The sequence below is a fragment of the Nesoenas mayeri genome (genome assembly GCF_963082525.1).
Source record: "Nesoenas mayeri genome assembly, chromosome: 8".
In the NCBI taxonomy this organism is placed as follows: domain Eukaryota; kingdom Metazoa; phylum Chordata; class Aves; order Columbiformes; family Columbidae; genus Nesoenas; species Nesoenas mayeri.
In genome coordinates, this window is record NC_137554.1 from 22,786,775 (window position 1) to 22,811,496 (window position 24,722).

Genomic DNA, 24,722 nt, shown 5'->3' on the forward strand with positions numbered 1-24,722 from the left:
GATTTTTCTGATGTACAAAAAGTGATAAAGATGAACAATTTGATCACAGAATCAGTTTGTTATTCCAAAATCCATGCCATCCTTGTCCCATTTGTAAAGTCCACTTCATCCAAATTCCTAAACCAGAATCATACCAGTATTATTTGGCAAATGATTTTTTTTTTCATCAAAAATGGCACACAGAGAAGAAAACACTTGTCTGCATAGCATTACAGCAGCAAGATACTGAAGAAATAAAAATATTCCTTTTCTGCACTTTGTTTAGAGTTTCCTAGGAAATACTGACTCTTTCGTCTTTCCTCAGTGGGACTCGATGTCCTTTTTCTACCCACAACATGAGTATTCAAACAGAAAAGCAGCATTTCTTCCTCATGATGTGCTAGAACTTAAAGGTCCATTTGGCAACATTTTCAGTCAGGATGGATAAACAACGGTGTTATTCTGTGGCTTCAAGTTAGGAATCATTTCTGCAGGAGGCGTTTTGCTGTTGGATTTGTCACTCATACAAAACTACAGAATAAGAAATATAAAAAAAAAATGACACTGCCAGTGTTTTGTTGTTGTTGTTCTTTAAATATGTCTACATAGGGGGAAAAAAAAAAAAAGTCAGGATCAGCCTGATGTAAATGATGATGAAAAACATGTCACCGTGACATAAAAAGTGCCAACTTGTGCCCAAAAGGCTGTTGAATGATAATGCCACTGCTACATACAGGTTTCTGCTTTTCGCTCAAAAGAAAAAGAATGTCTAATACTCAATAAATTTAAGATGCTCATTATTTATATGTGGCATATGGAAGATAACAAACGCTTAAAAGAAGACCGAGGAGTAAGATTTCCTAGTCTGGATACCCATGACTTGTGGGGACAGGGCTGGACTCGTGGTGTGGATAAGCAGGGAGAGTTTTATTTTGTGCTGCCATAGGAATCTGCCATTGGTTGCCAAAAAAGAAGTGTCAGGAACACTCGTAGAGCCAGTCCAGGAGGGCAATCATCTCTCCTTGTCAGACAAAATCAATTGGAAAAAAGCACAAAAGCCAAAGGCCTGCCAGGTTGTTGGGTTTCATTTCAGTCTTGGAGCACCGCAAGCCCGTACCAATGCTATTTCTTAGGTCTGTTGATCTGAGCGTAGAGAGGTTCTGCTTCCTGAGGATAACAAATATAAAATAAGCGGACACGTCTCCAAACATTTTTAGAACATTTTTAGAACATCTGCTTGAGAACAGCAATACCTCATGAGTCAAAACCCAAAGGAAGTGTCTGTTTTCTCTGCTGCCTTGATCACAGCACCCCAGTTGAATTGTGAAGAAAATATGACATTATTTTAGAAAACGAATCCTTACTATCAATTTCCTCTTCCAGTATCAGCAGTGCACTGATCCTCAGGAGGTATTGCTGGCCACAGACACATGAAGAAATGAAATGATATTTGTATGACTGGACGTTTTGATGTTTATAGGCCAGAAACGTAGCTGGTATAAAAAGGCAGGTACTGGTACCAGGTTGAGACCCCATCCAGCAGCAAACAGCAGAACATCATTGTGGATGGTACACAACTCATGGAGAAAAACACTTGCAAACAAAAACCGCTACTGAAAGGTGAGCTAATGAAGCTGTGATGGGATTTAAAGTAACAACAGGAGCTGCTGATGAAGAATGAGGAAAGCTCGCTCTGTGCGCTTTGATTAGGAGCCTGGACAATTATTAAAGCTGGGAGGAAAGCGGGTCAATTTGCTAACAGATTCTTTCTGAGCAATTCCCTGGATGTGGGGGGAACAAAAGTTGCCATGTTCTTCAGTGTTGCTTCACAGCTGACACCCTGTTCTTTCTTAATACTGTGTTCATCTCGGCTGCAACGGGAAGCAAACCATCCATGAACCCTGGAATCCATTCTACTTCATTTCCAGAAACTAATTTATTAAACTAAGAATGACATCTAAAAAAAGAACAAGACAGGCAGAAAGGCTAATTAATGCCATACTGCATTAACTCTCCACAGCTTGATAAATATTCAAATACCATGCCACGACGTTGAATTTAACCAAGTTAGAATCAACTCATGTTACAGCAGCATCAGCAAAAGCTGACTTTGAGCAAAAAAACCTCCAAAAAGCAAAAAAACAAACTCCGAAGGCTGGCAAATCACTGGGCACCGCAAAGCACAGAAACCTCTGTCGGGGGATCGCAAAGGATTTTAATTGCTACTTATAAAATGATGCTGCTGATGAGAAAAATCAGCCCAAAGGTGGATCCGTAGGGTTGTATTTACTCCATATCCAGGGGGTCTGATCAGTGCTGCAGGCTGTGCTTCATCCCAGTGCCCTGTATCACCTCACTGTGCATCTTGTGTTGAATGAGGAGCAACACAACAAATCCAAAACATGACCTGTTTCCTTCACGCCAAGAAAAGTTGTCACTTGTTCCTTAAAATGACTACACTTTTGCTGCTTGCAGAGACTCTGCTTCCTCAACTCTTGTCTACACGAAGCCCAAGTACACTACGAGCATTGCAAGAGGATGAGAAAAATCCTTTGGAGTAATTAAATAAAGGCTGCTGAAATTATCCCCAGAAAGAAGCAAATACATTTTGTGACCTTGAAACACTGAAGGTAATCAGAAGAGATGACTGAGAGTAAATAACTGCATTTCACATACTGTGTGTTAAGTCTACCTATGCCAATTTTCATGTACGGCAGACATAAAGCTGGTAGAATGATCTATCACAGCTAGTTCAGAGAAAATCTGTACTAATTAATGTGGGAACCTGACACACACCAGGCCATTCTTCAGGCATTTGCTGAACCTGAGGTGATTGCAATGGGAAGCGAAAAGGAAAGAAGAGAAGAAAAGGGGAGGGAGGGAGAGCATCCCTTTGGAACAAAAGATGTCAGATTTCAAATGCCTTCGGAGAAAAAAAGAGCCTTTCAAAATGTCAACCGTGCTTGTTAGGGCTGTCCTTGAATATTTTTAAGATATGAAGATGCACTTAAGGAAGAGGTGTCCTAAGGTGCCACTGAACTTGACACCATTGGAAGAGGAGGAGGAGTTCATCTTCGGTCATCTGCACTTTCAGCAACACCTGAGGGAGCCTTCAGAATTACAACTTTCTTTTATTCCTACCCAATATTCACCTGAACATACACTCCATGTGGCAAAGGCCTGCATTTCTCATTGATTTGAATAATTTTTTCTTCTAGTAGACCAGAACATTTTGAATGAAAAACGTGCTCTTATGTCTTCCTTTTAGTTGATTTCCACCTTCAGATGCCTAAATGAGAAATTAATTGCAGTAATTGTGTGCAATCTTCTCAGCCTTTTTTTTTTGTCCATGACCGAGATATGTTTTCTAATATTACTTTGAGATTATTCAAGCAGTGCTTCTTGACTACAGCCCCACATTGCAAATGGTATCTGTAAAGTATTGATAATGATCCTTGAGAAAGCAAAGAGAGCAGAAAGGGACAGAAAAAAGGCAAAACATGAGTCAAGTGCTGTTGACTTCATGGAAAGCTTCTCTCACAAAGCCAGGGCTTCACAAGCGTTACTTTGTAGAGTCTTGGAAGCAGAAATAAACCTCCTTCTTTTTACGTATGCCACGCAAAAGTCACAGTGAGTGTCATTAAAAGGCAGGTGAGCCTAACTCTTCTCACAGCAACAGAATCATCTCACCCCTGTTTTCTGCTTTCTACTTCTACCCCTGTGATAGGAACAGATTTGAAGGGGAGGAAGTGAAAGAAGAGGTATTTGACAGGAAAAATAAATTAAAAAAAAGGAACAAATAAAATAGCATACAAAGCTTCCAATCCACATAAATGCCTTGAATCTGAAAGCGTTTTCCTTTCTATAGGATTGCCCCAGAAGCACTTGTGATGTGCTTTCATCAACCCACAGGGAGAAACCAAGACGACAACTGGCAGCACCTTTTTTTTTTTCCTGCTAAATCCTACTTGAAGGCTTCTATCAGCTTTGGGGATACACAATTTCTGGCAGATGTTTGAAAAGTAAATGTTTTCCTTTATGTTTGAAACCTGCTATCCAAGCAGTGTTTAGCTATATTCTCACACACTAGCGTGGCTCTTCACATTGAACAGTAGCCCTGAAATGACAAGATATTGCAGGAAGAGGTTATGAATTCACAGGTGAGGTATCTGACCAAAGTGACAGGTTGCAGTACGGGACCAGAAATGTCTAAATATACACGCCTTATGGTAAGAGAGTAAAATATTCAGGAAGCTACAAGTATGTTGCGCAAATGTTGAGTTATGAACTCTCTTGGAATTAATTTCGAAAACTTCCAAAGAGAAAATTTTCCCTATGTATGCTACATTTACATATTCCAGAGGTACTTCATGCTTAAAATCCATTTATTCCCATTTTAAGGAACATTTTGCACAATATACAAGACTGCAGCAAACAGTACGTATTTCTGGTATAGTACACTACTGCATGAGTTAACAAGATTGCTAATGGTTTTGAATACCATTATGTAACTACTAGAAGTAAATTTGCATCCAATTTGAAGTTATTAACATTTGCTCCCCAACAAAACTAATCATTGGCAAACATCTTTTGAACGATTCAGCATCTATTTGGGCTTGTGTAGGTGAGCTCACTCACAAAACGGGACTTGGCTAGCAAGAAACTCTTTTTATACTGGCAGCTCTTTCATCAGTGCGAGGCTCCCTGCTATGTGCAAAGCTTCAGGCAAGATGTACGGAATTGTAGAGGTGAGGCCCACATAGATTTCTTTGCCCTTTACAACAGATTCTCAGCATCAGTTTTACTCCAGGCTGACTGATCAGAAAGGGCAGGCTCAAATGATGGAGTTTCATGAAATAAGTGTGCTGGAACGTCAGCCAAAAGGAGAATCTTGTGCTGGGGATGCAAGTGAAGGGAACGGGAGTGCAATGTGTCTTCTCTATTTATTGCATGCTGACTCAATAAAATAGGACATAGTAAACTTGGCAAGTGGGATTCAAATTAAATATCTTTGGTGATAAGACAAGGAATTCCTATTGGCCATTAACAGCTAGTAGCTTATCTTTGGTTATTTTTATTACAGTTAGTCTCTATTAGCAACATAAATATAGCAACATTCTAGTTCAGGATTATGATGGGAGAGTGCCCCTATTCGTACTACAAACCTACCCAGGAATAGATTCTAGTCTCAAATATCCAGCTTAATTATTAGCATTTTAGAAGCTGTTGTCATTTTAGTATCAAGATGGATCCATAAAATGAAAAACCAATGAGAACTTCTCAGAAAGATAAGCTCTGCTCCATCTTGGTCCCCGTATAATAATGAACTACAGCCAAGAAACATACCTATTATTTCTGGGCCCCTTTCCTAACAAAACAGGAACCACACAATTATACTTTCCATCTATGTATCTGTCAATTCTCCTTCCTAACTTCTGAACCCGATGGCCAATTTAAAGCAAATTGTTCCATAGTGTCAAAAATACTAAATTGTCGCAAGTGCCTTTTTAAAATCAGTTTTGTGCAGAAGACAGAGAACTTTTCAATGACCTCATTACAGAGAAAGTTGGAGGAGCTCCGTCCCTAACTGAACTGCAGGATTGCAAATCAGCAAGAACATGGGTCTAAACAAACTACATAGATTTTGTCTCTTGTTCAGAGGAAGAAGTTGGAGAAATGAAAGGGTACCTGGCTGCTTCAAGCAGACTTGGAAACACTGGAAGAGGTGAGAAACCCTTGTACGAGCTGGTCACATTAAAATGAACAGCTCGAGGGGGATTGTTGCAGCAGAAATGAAGACAGATTTGTAGGATGCCTCTATTCACAGAGCAGCCTGGATTACTCTAGTCTTGACTCTTCAGATTCCCTGGGAAACATGACAATGAACAAACAAGGATGGGGCTTGAAATGAAAATTTTTGGATTTCTCTGGAATGAAGCAGTACTTCCCAAACTGTGATCCCTTTTCAAATGCACAACGATCTTTCTCTCTCACGTTTACAGCCCCACTCGATGTTGTGTGTTTAGTTTGAGAATGATAGCTCTAGAAACTACCATAAGAACAGGCTGGCCATAATCATGATGAGTTCCTCTTTGGACTCTGTTCAGTTCCTCTTGAGCCAGATGAATGATAGTAACAGATCCTGCAAATATCTCGATATTTTGAGCCCCTTCAGAGTCCCTAGTGCCATAGAAAGGGGGAGAAAGGAAGAGGAGGTTGCAGAACCAGCTTAATGTGCCCTCCTGAGGCTCACTAAGCTCCCAGATAAGTCAAGGATTGTCCATAGGTTGCTATTTTCTTTCAAATTCCTAGTAACAGCCCAAATCCAGACTTAGAACAGTCCATCCTGGAGCTGACTAAGATTATTAGGAACATTTATCACTAAGAATGGCACTTGCTCAAAGATGGATAATGGCAGCAGGCCACAAAAGTACCACCAAAAGCTGATAGACAAATATTCTAATGAACTGTTGCTCTCCTGACAGTGCTGATGGCATCATGAAGGGTGTGACATATTTTGAGAGCTGATAATTGTCTGCACACATTTCACAGAACAACTGAACAACTTTTTGAGGAAGATATGCTCTAGCCACAAATGTTTTGAAGGTTTCCTGAGAATCTCTCGTGAATGACTGCCAGTGCAAGTCTTGAACCAGGCAGCCTATTATCAGAGCTGCATTTGTTCCAGCACTTAAAATGACCTTTTTTTACAATAATTGTGGTATTAAATTCCCATTATTCTCTTTCAAAATTTTCACACTGTTGCTAACTTGCCTTGGAGAACCAGTTTGCAGGGATCATACAGAGTTAGTCCACCTTTGTGATATCCAATCCCAGTATTCATGATGGCTTTATTCTTTCTACAATCAGGATGCTTTTGTAGGAGACACTAGCCAACATAACCACAGGTATCCAAAGAAGCCTGGCATCAGGCAGTTGATGTTTGCTCCTCTCCTTTCCTCTTCTCATCATGCCTGAAGGCTCCTCTCTCTATGGCCCTTGCTAAGATTATAATTGTAGAGCTTCAGGGCTTCCCAGTGTCACGGCGTGCTAGACCTATTGCTGAGGCTGATTTAGAGGCTGAGGCTAAAATATCACCAAGAACAGAAATATCCACACCATAGGTTCTGCAACTATGAGCCTGTAACTCAGGCTGACTGGCTGCACTGACACAAAGAGGATGAGCAGGTGAAAACTCCTCCAGTCAAACGTCTTGCTTTAATCACAAGTGTCCATAATAAGAAAAGTTTTACACATTCAGTAGAATATTAGCAAAATACAGTTCTTTCCTTCTGTCTGCTTTCAACATAGTTATCCCACACACAACCTCTAAAGATAGCAGTAGGGATTAAACGTAAGTCAGCTAAAGGTGGTGGTCTTATTATTCAGCATTCTCCTCACCTCTTCTGTAAAATCACTGTCCAGCCTCACCACCGCTTACAAACCAAGGGAAAACAACTGAATACAGATCTTGCTACCAACTGCTCTGTAAAGAGTTGATTTTATTTCACCTCTGAAAGTTAGGCTTGTCTGCTTCTCATCTGCAACCATAAAGGCTTGAAATCCATAAAATGTCACATTTACCTACTAAGAACCCACATCTATTTGAAGAGTGACTTATAAAAATGGCTACTGGTAGGATGAGGAATTTGAGAGCCTAAGTTGAAGACTGCAAAAGGAAGAGAGAAGAAAGGGAGAAATGAAGATAATAACTGAAAGATGCTGAATTATTTCTAGATGAGAATATGCAGTATCAGAAGGAATCAAGAAACCAAATTGCAAGGGTACCTTGAAAGATTGGAATACAAAATACTAGGCAGGTGAGTATCCTGAATACATCAAGATAAGAAAAGATATTGTATGGGCACAGCTGATTTCACAGCGCTGCTGGGAACAGACATATTTGAAATTTCTGAACACAATACTATGCCATGCTCCCGAGAGGTCCACTCATCTGAGCTCTACACTGTGCTGTTCTTGGTGGGAAGAACCATGTTCTAAAGAGCAAAGTAATCTCCCATCTACCACACAAAAGCAGCTTTTATGCAGACTATGATTCCTTTGTACTACATGTTTCTCCCCATTAAGTTTCTCTCCAAATGCAGAGCTCAATACACAACACAGTAGTAAGTTCTGAATTGATAATTTTCCACGGAGATTAGACTTTCCGTTGCTCTGACGATACCAGGCTTCCAAATTAGATGGGCTGGTTTTAGCAAGTGGATTTCCTACAGACTGCTGCTGAATGGGCACTGCACAGAGGCACAATGACATTAGTGTAACTTCCCCGGATAGAGGCTTTCTTTTTGTTCGCTTTCCTGTTCCTGCCTACAGCTTTTAAGAGTTACTATAATAAGATAATCAGTAACATTAGTTAACATTTCCCAGAATGTCTTTCTGAGAATTATACATATTTTATGCAAGATTCTACAAGGATTAACAAAAAATATAGAAAAAACCCATATGGAATCACTGGTAATATACTGTTCTTGTAGCTCCCAGAAACTCTTGACAGATAAAATAATGTATTTTACTATGTGTTACATAAAAGCAGAACAAAGTAGTCCCTTACTTGACTGCCTCACACAGAAATGTGCATTAACAGACTTAAACTACTGTTTCAAGTCACATCTGGAACTCCTGGTAGGTATACGTGTGTGATGCTAGTTTACAAATGTTGGTAACTATCTTTGTGACAGTCAGTAAATCAGAAAGAGATTTTATCATTATTCTCCCTGTGATGAATTGCAGAATCACCCTATGATAAAGTGCAATAAACAAATATATGTGGGTTTCCAGAGTATGGGACTCAAAGGTCAAATCCTCTTTCTTGATCTAAGAAAGAAATCTTGAAAGGGGCTGAAGTTGGGATAGTGCTGGCTGAGGTCAGGCAAAGGCAAAGCCAAATTACTATGTGGCACCATCAATTTGCGGAAGCGGTTTTCGCTGGAGTACAAAATCAAGTGATGCTCTTGCTAGAGCAGTTCATCTCAGCTTGACTTTACCCATGCACTGTCATTTTTAGACTCAATGAGACATAAAGTTTAATGCTACCTTTGCTTCAGCCTCCAAGAGCTGAGCATTACTTTGGTGATGCTAACGCAGGGGGAGATGCCTTCTCACAGCACCACATATTATTAAGAGATAATCTTATTACTACCAAGTAGATAAAAGCTAAGTTACTAAAAGACTTTTAAAACCATATTTAATGTACAAAGTAAACTGACTGCTAATGAAACTACTGAGTTGAAACCAAATTACTTTGGCTCGGGGTGGATAAGTCACTGGTAAACACGGTGCAATTTTTGTACAAAAATAAAAAGCGTTCTACCATTGTTAGGGATTTGCTGCAGGAGCTTTGTGCTGAAGCACAGAAGCTGCATCAGCTCTCATATTTGGGTAACAGAAAACAGGAACAGCAGACAGGGAGAAGATAATAAAACATATCCTTCAAATAGTAACACTTGAGAGTATTTGGATGGAATAACAATGCTCAGCACTCATAAAATTTTGTAGCTTTACTGTCTCTTTGGTAAAGCACATATACTGCATTGATACAAATCACAGAACATTCACTGGCAGCCACGTTTTCTAATATGTTCTGTAACACAAAACATGAAAAGATCATATTTTCCGTCTGTCTGGATTTAAATAGCTTATGTTTGATGAATAATTTTTAAAACATCAGTATATCAATGGTAATATTAATGATAATAATTTTCATGTTTTTAATTTGCAGTTGGAGATAAAAACACACAAACCCATTTCAGTATTTTTTACACACAGATAAAAAATGTGCTGCTTCTACTGATTATCACATTGAATTAGGGTAGAGGTGTTCATGTATCATTACATAATTTCATTAAATGTTTGTTATGTCTATGGTTAAGATGTCTTATTCCATTTAATATGTTACATCTGACAAAAGGCTGGAGTGGATTTGATAAAAAGAAAATGTTTTTCCTAATACATCATGAGTAATGGCTCAGTTTCCCTATTTCCCCTTCGAATTTGAACACAACGTAAAATAAGTCTCCATTTCTTTAAAGCATGCAGGCAGCCGAAACACACATATTTGCATAAGCTGCAACACTTGGTGAATGGCAAAAGCCATGCAAACCACCGAGCATGAGGAACACACTGTGCATAATGGAGAGGAAAAACGCAAGAGATGAAAAGGAAAATTAAACCATGCATCCATGAAAGCAATGGTAGGCACTGGCGGAAGAATAAGTGAGCACCTCAAGGATGTAGAGAAAAAAAGGACAGATACCTACCCCAACCTGCGCTATCTAGCTACCGACCTGTGGGCTTATAGTATCACCAGTTGGCTCACCAAATGGATCACTGTTGGATGAGGCCTGAGACCCATCAGGCTAGAATACAAGAACATAACACCTTTTTTTCTCAACGATAAGCAAAGTGAAAAAGTCAACACAAGGTTATTTTCATGCTGTGGGGATAAAAAGTACAACCTATCTCATGAAAACCAGAAAGTGAGACCTCACCACTGATATGTTCTTAAAAGCCATACTGGTTTCCTGCAGAAAGGACCACACCGGTGCCTGCTGGAGCCATTGCAGGAGCTACCACAGGCTCCAGAAGGTACTGGATCAGAAAACCCAAATCTATGTAAATCAGAAAGAGTCCAGGCTTGTGTTATTTTGTACTTTTTTGGTACAGACTTCATCTTGCCTTTGGCTCACTTAGGCTCTTATCTGCCTAAGACACCCTGTAATTTAAAGGCATTGCTTAGATAACATTTCTTGCTTTGGTCCACTGAGTCTAAGGCAAAGAAATCACATACTGAGGGCCAGAACATTGAGGAATGTAACTAGGCAAGCAACTGGGATGCAACAATGTGCAAGACAACATCAGCCATCATCTTTTAACACACAAACTCTCACATCTCTGCAGCCTCAGCATGTATGTTGTTTTACCTCGGACTCCCTTCCCATCAACAAGTGAATGCTCGTATGCTAAAAAGGACACTGGATACAACTAACATATATAACCATACATATGAAATCTGAGTTTGATGCCTTTTATGCAATATTAGTGTATATCAACATAAATGTCATACTTTTAGTTATCATAACTGAACTGGGAAGTGAATGCTGTCTGCAGCTCCCCCTTAAAAACCACCCAGCCCTATTAGAATAGTTATTTCTGACACTCCTAAACAACGTTTCATAACTTCCACCTTTTCTAGCTAAAAAGAAATAATGAGCATTTTAAAACCTTGTTGCTACTCACAGCCTCTTGCTCCTCACTTTTGCTTGGGCTTTCAAACCCCTCTTCAAAGAGGTCATCTGCAGCAGGATCACTGGTATGAGATGCTGATGATTTTGATGGAGAACTCTGTCTGGGTGCGGGGGTTGGAGCTAAACAAAGATTAAGGTAAAAGCAACAGAAAACGTATCTGTTAATTTGTTCAGAAAGGCAGCAGCACAAATTTTCTAATGCTTTAGAGCCTTCAACTTTTATTACCCTTGAAAATTATTTTCTGATGAGGAGCTGTAAGAGTTATCTCTTTGAACACAGAAACAATTATCAATTCCATATATTGGATTTCATTTGGTTGTTTCCAAATTAAGTTTGGCTGCATCTGGCATGTGCCTTTAGGAACCAGGGAGACACCATTACATTACATTAAGAACACATGAGTCACCTGCCCTATGGCAGGTAAGCAAAACAGAAGGTCTCTGGTTGGCTCCTGGTAAATCTGTGTCTCATGAATTCCTCTTTTCAGCAAACAGCCAAATACCCCATCTCCATGTTTCAAACACAATAAGCTTATTTTACAGCTCTTCAATGAATTTCCTCACATCTCCACTACATCAAGCTACTCAAATAAATGCCCATCTCCTAATTTCTGAAAAGTATGGCTTGAATGGGACATAAGTGTAAGGTTTAATGTCATGGGCATTTTCCAAGCAGTTTGCATGTCCCTAGCATAGAACGTATATTGCTGTCTTCTTAAAAATTAAATTTCAGACTGCAGCTACTGAGGCTGTTGATTTCAATGGTTTCTGAAGTTCCTCTCTGATACTTTTCTTTATGGCTGTAACATATTAATAAGCTAGACCATGCGTGCAGGATCTCAGTCCATACCTGTGTTGCAATTTACTGTATTAAAAAAAAAAAGAAATGCTTTGAGGAGCAGTCACGTCTGTGGAAAGGTGTGGCCAAAAGCATATAAATACTCACGTGAATTCGTAGATGGTGTCGTGGAAGTCACAGGAGTCAAATTTAACTGAGAGATGTCAAAGTCATCACAATCATCTGCTTCCTGTGCCATCCCAACTTTGTTAAAGTAACTTGAGAAGGCCTCTGAGGTACAACTGAGGGAAGGCTGATCTGGTTTTCTTGATGGCACTGGTGGAGGTGGAGCCATCTGGAAATCTTTAAACATTTCTTTTCCCATTTTCTGTCTGGGCCTGTCTGTCTGTGGACTTGACCTGTTGGAATCACTGGTGGGTGGGACAGTAGCTATAGGAGCAATGGTACCTTGAAACATGGCTGCTTGTAAAGGCAAAACAGTTTGTGTCGGCATGAAGGCAGTTGGTTGGAACTGACCCGCTACAGATGGCCACGCTTGCTGAGTGGGAGGGAAAATGCCGGGCTGGCCCCATGCGATGGGTTGTCCTCCCTGCATCACCTGAGCAACTGGAGGCTGAGCACCCATGGCCAACTGCTGTTGAACAAGTGGTTGCTGTCCCCAGAACGAGGGCAGAACAGCTCCCATGGCAACATAACCTTCAAAGAATAGAGAGAACAGAAGAAAAAAAAAAACGGAAGATTTTAACATTGCAGACAAGAGCATTCAGAAAAAGATACACAATAAATCAGAAATATGCAGGCTACACTAGCAATCCCACTTTAGCCCACTTAAAAAGAACACTGAAAGATGGTTGAATTCATATCAGTGAACAAATACTTGTACACAAAGCCACAGGTTGGTGGATACTGGCAATAATCCTTCCTCTCATCTGAACAAATAATCTCTCCTCTTCTTCCTCAGTGAGTATCCCTGTGGGTCTGTGAAGATCTGTGTGCAGGGACCTGCCTGGCAGCTGCACATGGGGCAGCTCCCTGCCCCGGGGCTTTGTCCCAAAGCACAGCTGGGATCAGTTTGGTCAAACCATGTCCCAGAGCAGCCTCCACAAACATTTCCTAAACTCACCTCTGTAGCACAACCCTGCTCCTCACCCCTGAGCTCTGCAGGCTCCTCTTGCCACCTCAACTCTCCCTGTCCTCTGGCTGTCCCGCTCTTCTTGGGGACAGGATCTCTGGGACCAAACGTGATGCTCTGGCTCAGGCTGGGATGGAATTAATAATTTCAGAGATAAAAACTCAGCAGCCAGAGGGAAGGAAGAGGATGGCCAGGACTCCCTCCCCTCTGCATAACTTTGCAGCAGTTTCTCAGCCTTTTCAATTTTATTTTTTGCTGGGGAGAGTGACTCGAACACCAGTCAACTTCTGCCAATGACCCAGCTACAAAACTGGTTCTAAGATACAGGGAAGCATCTTTCTAGATGTTAGAGGACAGCCCAATGGCCCTCGACCTTCTTGCAAGAGATTCTGTGCAACCTCTTCTGACACAGCTACAGTGCAAACCACTGGGACTCTGAAAAGCAAAGCAAATGTCCCAAATTGCGTAATAAAAAGAGAGAGTCTGGATTAATTCAGATTTTTAAAAAAACCCAAGAAACAACCAACCAAAAAACAACAACCAAACACATTTATTTATGATCCAGTTACTTGAGAACATCCTGAGTTTCTGCTGTACTACATACCCAATAACAAAAATCTGCTTCAGGTATTATGCTAGCATAAAACCTCTCTAGTTTTGGAGGAAATTAAAGATTAAAACTAAAATTATAACTGCTTTCTGTCAGACCTGAACCCTTTTCAAGCTAACAAGAATTTGACTGTGTAGGAATTATATTATCAGGTGCTTTGTTATTTACAATGAAAAAAAACCCCTGAAACTAATACTGTAAAAAATTTTACAAATTAAACCATATAATACAATTATGTTCCACTGATAGATTTTTTTATACTTTACAGATATGCTGTTTCATGTTTAAATTACAGATTTACTGCTAATACGTTACAATAAAAAAACCCTCTTTTACTTTTTAATACTGTTATAGCTTTAAAACTCCTGTTTCTAACCCAGGTGTTCTTCTCAGTCCTCATGTAGCTTTTCCTCTTGACTTTATTTCTAGGCTGTTTTGCAAAGCTCAATGTAAGGGTAGTTGCAAAATTGTAAAGTGAAAAGCCTACAGTAAAATAAAAAACAGAAGTTGAACTTTGAAAGATCAAATTAATGACTGATGAAAGGAACATTCACTCAGATACATATCTATTTCTATAGATGCCTACGATGGATTCTCCAGATGTCCTTTTATCTTGCCCCCACTGTAACCTCATCCAAGCCATGAGGGTTTTCATCTGACATTATCTCCAAACGCTTCACCATCAGTGTAACCTTTCTGAGATGCAGTGGCTAATCTGAGCTCATCAGAGAAGGAGTTATCCAATTAGAAAGTCACTGTTGAATGATTCAAGGCACTCCTCCTCCTTTTTTTTCCTAAGTGGAGCTGCAAGTGCTCCAAATATCCCAGGCAGGGATCAGCTTTTGAATTTTGAGCCCTTTGAGGAACACAGAAATGTCTACAGGAAACAGCAGCATTTGCCTAAGTGGAATACCATTGAAAGGCACTCAAATTCTCCATGTCTCATTCTCTGTTTACTGGAGACAGCACAGGATATTCATTGCTACTGAAAAAAAAAAAAAAAGGCAAAGCTAAACTAAATGCTTTTTTCTCTCTTGCTACTGTATCTGCAAAGTGTGTTACTGAGATGGCCGAACTATTGTTCAACTCCCAGTGACTTTTTTGGCCTTTGTGTCTAAAAATGCGGGTAAATTCAAAATAAAATATTCCCTGCTTCTTCAAGACTTGTTTTGCCTTGCCCTGCAGTACTGTCCTCAAAATCCTTCCCCATTTCCACTACACTAAATTAATGGCTTGAGTACTGAAATGCAAACCAGAGTCGAGAACAAATCACATTTGAGTTGAGCCTTTATTTCCAGCAGATTTCTTACCTGAGGGTACGGCAGCAGTACTGAATGGTACAGAACCAAACATGTCTGTACTAGCAGGGAGTGACTGGGATGAAGATGGGATAAAGGCATCACCTGGAGTAGCAGGAGTCTGCAAGAAAACAGGAATAAAATACAATGATGACATATCAGCTGCAGCTTCTGCAGCACATACTTTGCTGTCACATCATCCGTAACTCTAAAGATACAAGTCTGGAGAAAAGAAAGAAAAAAGAACAGGAAGATGTAGAATGAAAGGAGCAATAGAAATAAGAGTATCAGAATTTGCTGGAGGCAGGAGAAAAAGAAAGATAACGAGAGACTTTGTACCAGAGGAAAAAAGTAAAAAAATTTGCCTGGAATGCATCACGGGCAAAATATTGACATAATTTCTTTCTCTAGAACACACAAACTTGTGATTCCAGGTGTTATGTGACAACCAGTAGAGTCAGTGACCATGGCATTAACGTAAGAAACAGTAAAGGCAAATGAAGTATCTGCAGGATCTATGGAAAAGCGAATAATTATTGCTTCCAAATAACTAACAGGACCAGAACCACAGCTCTACATTAAAGGAGAAACACAATCCCATTGAGTAAGCTAAGGATGAGGAGAGAGGACTTTGAACATCTAGTCCCAAACACGCTGCAGGATACTCTGGAGATCTGGGGCTGAGAAAATTTTCTTTGCCCTCAAAACACATTCAGCCATCTCTCTCTTTTTACTGTTTTGTCTTCCTTCACCAGCAATTCTGGGCTATGTGCTTGGTGGAACCAAAGAGATGTGATTTATACGGCTGGAACCGGATCCTCCTGCAGAGCAGTGGAGAGACAGAGTGCAGTGAAGCGTGCACCTCAGATAAACACCAGGGAAGCAGATCTGCAGCTCAGGTTATATCTTTTGTGACACCTAGCCCTCTATCAGAAGAATAAAAATTGAAGATATTTTTGCACATCATCACGAAGCAGTGACTCTACCTTCAATTTGCTTCTGTTTTATTTTCTCGCAGCATAAAAACTGCTTTGAAATCTTCCCTATTGGAATGGCTGATGACCTGAATTGTAAATGTGCTCAACAAATGTGCTGAAAAGAACATGTAGAAAAATGCACAGTTCCATTTCCCTGGGTACTCACAGGGGGAGAGGTTACATCAGGAGGAGTGGACATGTCCCCAAAAAGCTCTAGTTGGGTAACAGCCTGTGAAGAGAAAAAAAACCACAAACATTCCCATTTATCTTTTGAGGAGAAGAAACCATGACTTAACCAGTTACAACTTGTAAAGTTAACTAGAAACAGCTAGCAATATAAATCCCCCAAGAGGCTTCAAATCTCAAGTCCCATATGGAGGAAACACATGGGTTCAAGCTGTGGTATTTTGATATTGATGACGGACTCAAATAGCCAGCAGCTGACCCTATAAAATGATTCTGTAGGGAGTGCTCCACCATAAAAAAAATGAATTAAGCATGGAAAAACTATCCAGAATAGGACTGGATGCATTACTGCTCCGCTCCTAACATCGGTGAGCACCAAGCATGATTTACGGCCAGTCCTCTTCCCTGTCTCCTTTTCTGAACCCCCACTACAAGCTCTTAAAATACAGCAGCAGACTGTGGAGGTGACAGAAGGATACAGAAGGGAAAGGCTTTTAACGTGCTGCCTCATTTCCCCTTGCCCATGAGACAGCTGTGACCTGCATAAGTGGACTTGAAGAAGGACACACAACTGGGTTGTTTCAAGTTTGTAGTTCTACATTTAACTCATGCTAGAAATGTTTTCTCAGGGCATCCTTCAGTTTGATCTCAAAATAGGTCATCCATATAGGTCTCACTTAACTGGACCAGAAGAGTAAAAGCACTTTCATAATAAAGAGCACAGTGAGTGGCTGCATAATCAAAGCTCCTTCACATGTTCTGGAGAAAAATCACACTCTTCCACCCATCTGCGAATCAGTTGAGCTGGAGTCCAGGGATGGAAAAGCACAGATCCATTATAGCTCTGCAGGAAACCTAAAACCCACCTACCATCCTTATCAGGGTGGTTGTTCTGGAAAGCTTTGATGGGAACTCCAGAATTATTCCTTCTCCACTACCTTCTGCTTACTGGCTTTCCTTCTTCCCAGTATCATACTCAATTACTCCCACATGTCTGGCAAGCCACAATTCTCATTATGAACCAGACTTAATGCAAATCTTAATTCAGTTCATTGAGTCTCCTCCCCAGCTTAGGCACATAAAACTTTGCAGCCTCCTATCACATACATAGGTTTGAAATCCAGTTGAGTCTTGACCTAGAAAGGCAGCTGCTTTAGGCATTAATCACACTGGCTGGTCAGTCTTTACAAACTACCAAAGGAGTAAGATGACCCTACAATTACTTTCCCTCCCTCAACCTTCTATTACAAATGATCCTTTAAGAAATAAGACTGTCATTCAAAGTATAATAATTGCAAAGGTTTACACATTTTTGCAATCCAATCTCTATTCTCATATACAAAAGCAGTGCTACCATCACTTAGACCTGGAATTTGTCAAGCAGCTTAGATGGTTCTCAGGCTTACGTCTAATGATGCACCTAGGGGTGCATTATTTCACATTTCTTCACATGTCTTATATTAAATAGATCACATTGCTTTAGTGCTATGACAACATTTTCTTCTTATGGGCTTATGCGTCCCTCTAAGTGTATGTGTGGAAATGGAAGCAGTAAGAAATAAGAAAATCCATGTTTTCTTCAGGGTATACCGATTCTAGTGTACATTACTAAAATACTGCTAGAAGTCACTTCTGCAAAAGAAAAGCCCATAAGTCACTTCTGCAGTGTGTGTATTGTTAAAATGCCCAGAAAAGTTGGAATAATGACAACAGCAGCACTTGTTTGGAAATCACCTCAAGCCTCCTGTAGGCACTGCTGACTCCAGAGATGCCAGGTGACACCAAATTACAGAAGGAGCCACTTTCTTCTCATCTCTCCAAATTGCATGTTCAGCACCACCCCTAAATCTGCCCTTTTCCTCCAGGAAACTAGTGAGTTTTTCACTGTTTTCTCCTCTCTGGCTTGCTAAGAAAAAGCATGTGTCCCTTCAAGGAAGCCATGAGCAAAGGCTCCCCCAGTGCTTCCATCCCAGGTGAGGAAGTAGGACAGCAAACCAGAGAGGATGTGAAAGTGCAGGGCATATGTGGTTACACAAACAAAGAGAAACTGTCTGAGAAGTTATAAATTTTTTCTGGAAAAAATATTATACCTTACATATCAATACTGAAAATTGATAGTGAGTATACTTTAGAACTCAGGACTAAATGGTATGTATTTGAAAGGTGGCAACTCAGATCTCTGTGCCTCGATACCCTTGTAAAATGGGAATAATACTAATTTTCAGAGTGCTTCGAGGTGATGGATCTTTGGAAACTCTTCGCAGATATAATTCTGTTAAAGCTCTTAAGAGAAACTCTGCAGATGGATTTCTAAACAGGCAGCTGGAGAGAGCGATAGGAAAGCTGACTTCACCAGTTGTTGTAATAAATCCTCATTCACAACATTCCCCAAGGAAAACGAATATATTTACAGGGGAATTATTTCTCACAGAATAGCAACCTTACATCCAACAGGAGCTACGGAACTACACCAGATAACGTAAATAGAAATTTAGTGGGAATGCAACTTCATTATTACTTACTAGAGACAGTCTTAAACAGCAACACTTAGAGGTGGGATTTTAAAGTCCCAAATGGTTCAGCTCTGGATTCTGGATCTAGTTTATTTCTACAACTCAATTCTCAGCCTGAATAAACGAATGCAACTTCTCTGACACAGACATAGTTTTACCCACTTGCAGCATAAGAGATTCTGGTCACCAAATAGTTATCTTTTATTTTTGTGATTTCACTGTCACTACAGAACTCGTTCCACCCATTAAGCTTTTTTAAATTATTCACACCTGATATTAGCTACATTCCAGTGAAGTTAATCCCAAGCTGAACGTTTTCAAATTGCATTATTCCTATAGGTGATTTCATCTATATTTCCTTAAAATATTTTTAGTGTCACAACCTTACCTGAGTGACTGAAACAAGATTTTCATCAATGTCCAGCAATAAGTTTCCATTCTCCAGCTGTAAAGCATGATTTATGAAATGAAATGAATGATTTATGAAAATGACATGAATTTCTGAGCATGAAAATGATAACCTCCATAATTATTGACTTCAGTATTGAAATGAAAACCCTTTCCACCTTGCAGTGAGCACAGAGATGAAATCACACAGTCAAAACGGTGAGTTTGAATGCTGCTGGGATGTGGGGCAAACATATCCTTCATTTGTGCTCAAACTCATCTTTTGGTGTATAAGGCAATTTCACTGCTTGCATCATAACTATTTATTTTCCCATATATTTATTAATTCAGCAATAAGCATACCCAGTGAAGTCTGATCCTGCTTACATTAATGGAATTATTCATCGGCTTGGTGCAAGAAAGGACTTAACGTCCTCGGGGGAAAAAATATATTGAATTTTGGACAACAAAAGCACTAAAAGCACCATTTGCAGAAAAACACAGCTTCCTCTTAACTAGGATAAGTATAACATCAACGTAAACATATTTAAGATACGTATTTACTTTTGGTAGTAATTTAAAAAGTTACTTACATAAGTCAATTCAAGTTACATTTAAATCCATAGTTTGTGTGTAATTAATTGTATGTGGGAGCATAATGCCAGCACATACATAGATATCTATATCTGTCTACATATTTAACACAAATTATGACCTCAGTGTCATCAGAATGCTAAATTTCAGATAACATTTACTGAAGCATTAGAGACTTTACTGCTTAAGAAACAAACATAACAGCAAGTTATCAAAGATCAAATCTTAGATGACCGAGAAGCTTCATACAACTTATCAGCCAGTAATTGCATGTTGCCTTCAAACAAAGTTTAAAAATATCTCAGAAACAGCCTATAAATTAATTTCTTCCCCCCCCACCAGATCTAATCATAGACCTGAATAAATAAAAACAACTGGCAAAAGGCAAAGCTAAAGGAAGAAAATGCCATCACGCACAACCAGGAAAGGACCCAGTCCTGAGCCACCAGTGTGTTCCCCCCCAACCCCAGGTAAGGAAAATGTGAAAAAGCCGTGTCCGCTTATTCAGAGAACTCCACAGACTTTGAAAATATTCTTAAAACTAACATAGAAGGGTTTACATCTTCAGGATGGATCAGTTTTGGCCAGTAGTTAATCACTTTCTGTTCTGACAGCCCCCTTGTTTAGTCCTCCATCCTCCAGCATCCTGGGATGCAGCTCATGTCGCTGGGAAGCAGATCCTGCCCCGGTCACCCCCATTGCTCTGTGAAACCAGCTGTGAAACAACCGTGTCTCGGCACAGAGGGAAGATGTGCAAGGCATTTGATGGGCCATTAGAAATTCCCACCTGTGCTACAGCGGGACCTCACAGAAAACATTTGCCCAACTTGTCACGGTGCATCCCCAAGTGCCCAATTATCATGTAGCACTTGAGCTGCATGTTCCACCAGCTCGTGTTCTGCATCACACACTGGTGAGATAAGGGTGAGATATCCCAGTCTGTTAGAGCATGGAACAGCCAAGGCTGCAACACGGCTACTGAGCACAGAATTTGGCCCTTTGAGCCTTACTCCGGTTCGGCTTTTCGATACAAAGTGCTTAACTTTCGCAATTAAGGACAACCCTCTCCCTCCTTCCCCAGTGCACGACAGAAAATAACTAGAAGCCTGGAAAGATGCTCCAGTTCTGGATCTTTCTCTAGGCTTGCTGTCTGTGCACTTCTCCACAGAGTGATGTAAAAGCTTGCTTTAATTATTAAAAAATGCATCTCCTTGAATATGAACACACCCCTACAGCTTAGTCAACCAGGAACACATCAGGCACTAGCGACCAGCCGCACAGACCGAGGCGGAGGGAAGGGTATTAATCCTTGTATCACAGTGCCATTAAACCTATAATGAAAGCTCCATCTTTCTATACAGGCATGTGAGACATATTGTAAATCTTTTAAACATGAAATATGTAAATCTGGCTTCTTAAAGCAGCAGCAAGCTTTTTGAACCACTCCAGCTGGTAATGAAATTCCTTGTGACACTTTTCACTATTCACTAAAGAAAAAACATGTTATCCAAGAGCTGGAGAAAACCAAGAGTACAGAAGCAATGATAAGTAAACTGCAGCTTTCATAAACCTGAACACAACTCGATTCACCTCCACTACCATATTCCCTCTGACCACCAAGTAGTCTGAAAAACATCTTTTCTAAACAATGCTGAAGGTTCAAGTTTTAAAAGGGAAATCTAAGACAGGACTCTTGCACTCATAGAAGTGTGAAGCACCTTACTTCTTTCACTCCTAAATATAACAAGCGAGAATATTCGACTTCTGTTACTCAGCCTGGTTTTACAAAAAGTAAGGGGTCTACACTGACTTACAACACAGGAAAACCTGCTTAATATTGCTATACTTTTGCAAACGAGACAGTAAAAGAAGCATCTTACAAAACACTGAAATCTCAGAGAATGAAGCAAAGATGATGCTTAAAAAGCAGGAAAAACCCACCACATAGTAATTAATTTGTACTCTGATACAGAGCTCAGCAAGTAAAAAAAAAAAAAAAAAGAGTATGAAGGATACTAAATATAGCAAATAACCAGCAGTTAGTAATTAACCTTTGCGCTGGGTATTAGCTATTCAGATCTCTTATGACAGCAGAGGGATTTAAACTTGGTTTCTGCGCTCAGGGTAAGTGCCCTACCACTCGGTCCCAGAGAGAAAAGAGGGATCATCCAACCATGCTGCCTCTCTGCATTTCCAATCCCCCTTTTTCTAACAAGTATTTTACACTGAAAGTCTAATGACAAGTCAAATCATTAGTCAAATTAAAGATTTTTGTTCTTATTTTAGTTGAAAATGTAAATATTTTGGCTATGTCAAATATTTTTTCTGATGGTTCAAATAATTGTTTTATTTAAGCAAAGTTCCAGTTATTTGCACAACCTTATACCACAAATGTTGATATTACTATGAGCACCATGAGCTGCAAGGAGCTTGCTAATTAACTGCAATTCATTCTAAAAACCAATTAGAACTACAATGAAAGCGCACATCAAAACTGATAATCAAACTACATCTAGTAGGTTGACACACACTGAAAACATCCAACAAATATATTGTTTTCCTGTAAAACTACTGTTGGATTAATGGAGTAGCATGATAATTCAACAAAGAATTGCTTAATTACTTTATAATTGAAGAGCATACACGGAAGAAGATATGTATGAAGAAAAAGTCAATGCCTTTGCAATCTCCAGCCTTCTACAGATCCTAAAGATGCCCAAATGCTGTAAACTTTCCCATGACAGAGCAAACTGCAGTCCTGGTATTACCATCAACCCAGATTTTCACCACTATAGCAGGCACAACCTCTTAGTTGCAAGGCTGCAGTGAACATTCAGGGTGGTTTCCAAACAGTACAGGTCAGATCAGCAACAGGAGCAGCCATAAAACTACACTAATTGATTTTTATCCAACATACCTGCATTTGGACATCAGTCACTTACACAGGGTTCCAGTGCTCAGAATCCTGTGAGACGCAGGAACCCTCCTATTTAAAATTTCTCTTTCCAGTTTCATAGGGTAACTCTTGTCACGAGAATTCGTCTTTAGGTGATTCTTCTCCTCTGTATTTTTATTTGAAGTAATAAACCCAAGTACTGACTTTGGTATGATGTATCAATCTTCACGGTAGCCTTGAGCTTCATTGCATTCACCAACTGACCCGTTTCCTTTACTTTTTCACTGGGAGGCACTGGAAATGCTGGTTAAAAATGCTGTTAGTCAAGCCTGCACAGCTAAATAGGTGGATGGTTAAGGATAATGGACATAATAGACTACTGAGGAGTGTTTGAGTGAATTGCTTCACTGTTGCTCAATAGCTTCCTTTAAATTAAGGATCTCTTATATGATCAAAATATACACTTACTCACTTGTTTATTTTCTCTTCATTTGAAGGAAACTTAATTCTGAATTCCCTGTGTAATTTAGCTATTTACTCCTATAGGAAATGATATTTAAAATGTTTCAACTACCACTGTTGTGACAGACTCTAATAAATCAGGAGTCCAAAAGAATGACTCTTAGAGCCAGCCCCATGCTGCTTCCAGGCAACACAACACTCAAGATAATTAGACTTTCCAAAGCACAGAGGATGCTGGTGCAAAGGTCCCAGCACCACCAAAGGTCACCTCCTCAGTATCTTCTCCAGACCCTACGCAGTGGGTTCTGAGAGCATGGTATACATACACCAGTCACGTCTCATGTATTTAAAAGAAATGCTTCAAGTCCAGAAATATCACTATGTTGTTGAACTAAATACTGAGGCTTTCAAATTGTTGACGTAAGCTACAAAAGCTGTTGTAATTTACATATACTATGCAGTAATAGGCCTTGACATCTGTCTTCTAGAAACATAAGCATGGCTTTAGATGTAGGTACCTTTACAAATACATGCAATTTATTGCATGTGGTTGATGCAATGCAATGATATTAAAATCAATCATCTTTTTCCATTCAGTGGAAAACTGGAGCAAAACATTTCAGCTGATGGAGTGGCTAAAGCCAGCCTGCACCAAATTTCATTTCAGCATGAGGAATTGTGTCTGAACAGGAAAATCAGGGACCAACAACAAGATTCTGGCTGGCTCAATGTGGTTTCCATCCAGAGTTACTGCCAGACATGTTCACTGGCATCAGTTGCATTTCTTGCCTGAAGATGTATTTCTGAAAGTAAGGCACCTTTTGTTCCTAGCGTGTAGCTCTACCAGTCTCCCTGGGGAAAACTGGAACAAGGACAGTGGCACAGAAGACGGTAAGAGTTCAGATGGGGAAAGATGAATTCTGTAATGTCAGGGGACTACGGTACCACCCGGGTGGCACCATGCAGCCAGCCCTGGTGACATGCGATGGCATTCTTTAATTGCAGGCCGGAGAGACAAGTGATGATGAGAATCCAAACTTCCACATGGGAGTAAAACTCCACTTCTAGAGTATGATGGCAGAAACAGCTCTGGATGCTTGCAGGGAATAAACAATGGAAGAGAGTTAGAAATAACCCCAAATTTACTATTTTAATTTACTTGCAAGGTCAGTTATACAGGTCTACCTAATGCTTTTCAAAATGACAGGTGACTGGAGCTACAACCAAGCTTAAGAAACAAATTATTTCTATTTTCATTATCGAATACCGCATCACTCTGGTATTTTCCAAACCTTTAAATCTTTTGAGTTTTGGCAAGCAAAAAATCCAAAACCTGTGTACTTCTGTACTTAATAACATAGGATAGGACTCAGTGAATCCACAAATAATTACGACAGCTTCTCCCCAAACTGATGCAGAATGCACATAGCACATCTGCCACAACTGCCCAGAGGCTATCACAGGGAAGGTGATGGAGGATGCAGAGGTGATGGTACCCACACAGCAGATGGACAGAAGCGGCTGATGTGTGCAGAGGCTGTTACAATAAAGGCCTCCTGCTACTGCACAAGTCTCGCTCTTGAAGACATGTCTGTGACAACAACATCTCACCTCCAGCGCTGAGA

General features: G+C 40.0%; 1 protein-coding gene across 4 annotated transcripts in view; it reads right to left on the minus strand.

Moving 5' to 3' along the window:
• Positions 1-1,101: 1,101 nt before the first annotated feature.
• DAB1 (DAB adaptor protein 1) overlaps positions 1,102-24,722 on the minus strand; it is a gene marked incomplete at both ends in the record, with an annotated part of 111,120 nt that continues 87,499 nt past the window's right edge. For 2 of the 4 annotated variants that reach the window (XM_080348395.1, XM_080348394.1), the window contains 5 exons: positions 10,272-10,355; positions 11,236-11,363; positions 12,190-12,738; positions 15,095-15,203; positions 16,226-16,288. In XM_080348395.1, the coding sequence (XP_080204521.1) occupies positions 10,272-10,355; positions 11,236-11,363; positions 12,190-12,738; positions 15,095-15,203; positions 16,226-16,288 (933 nt within the window). Of the gene's footprint in view, positions 1,147-1,281; positions 1,396-10,271; positions 10,356-11,235; positions 11,364-12,189; positions 12,739-15,094; positions 15,204-16,225; positions 16,289-19,146; positions 19,204-24,722 lie in introns of those variants that run through there. The other 2 variants (XM_080348392.1, XM_080348393.1) reach the window with 2 other exon arrangements.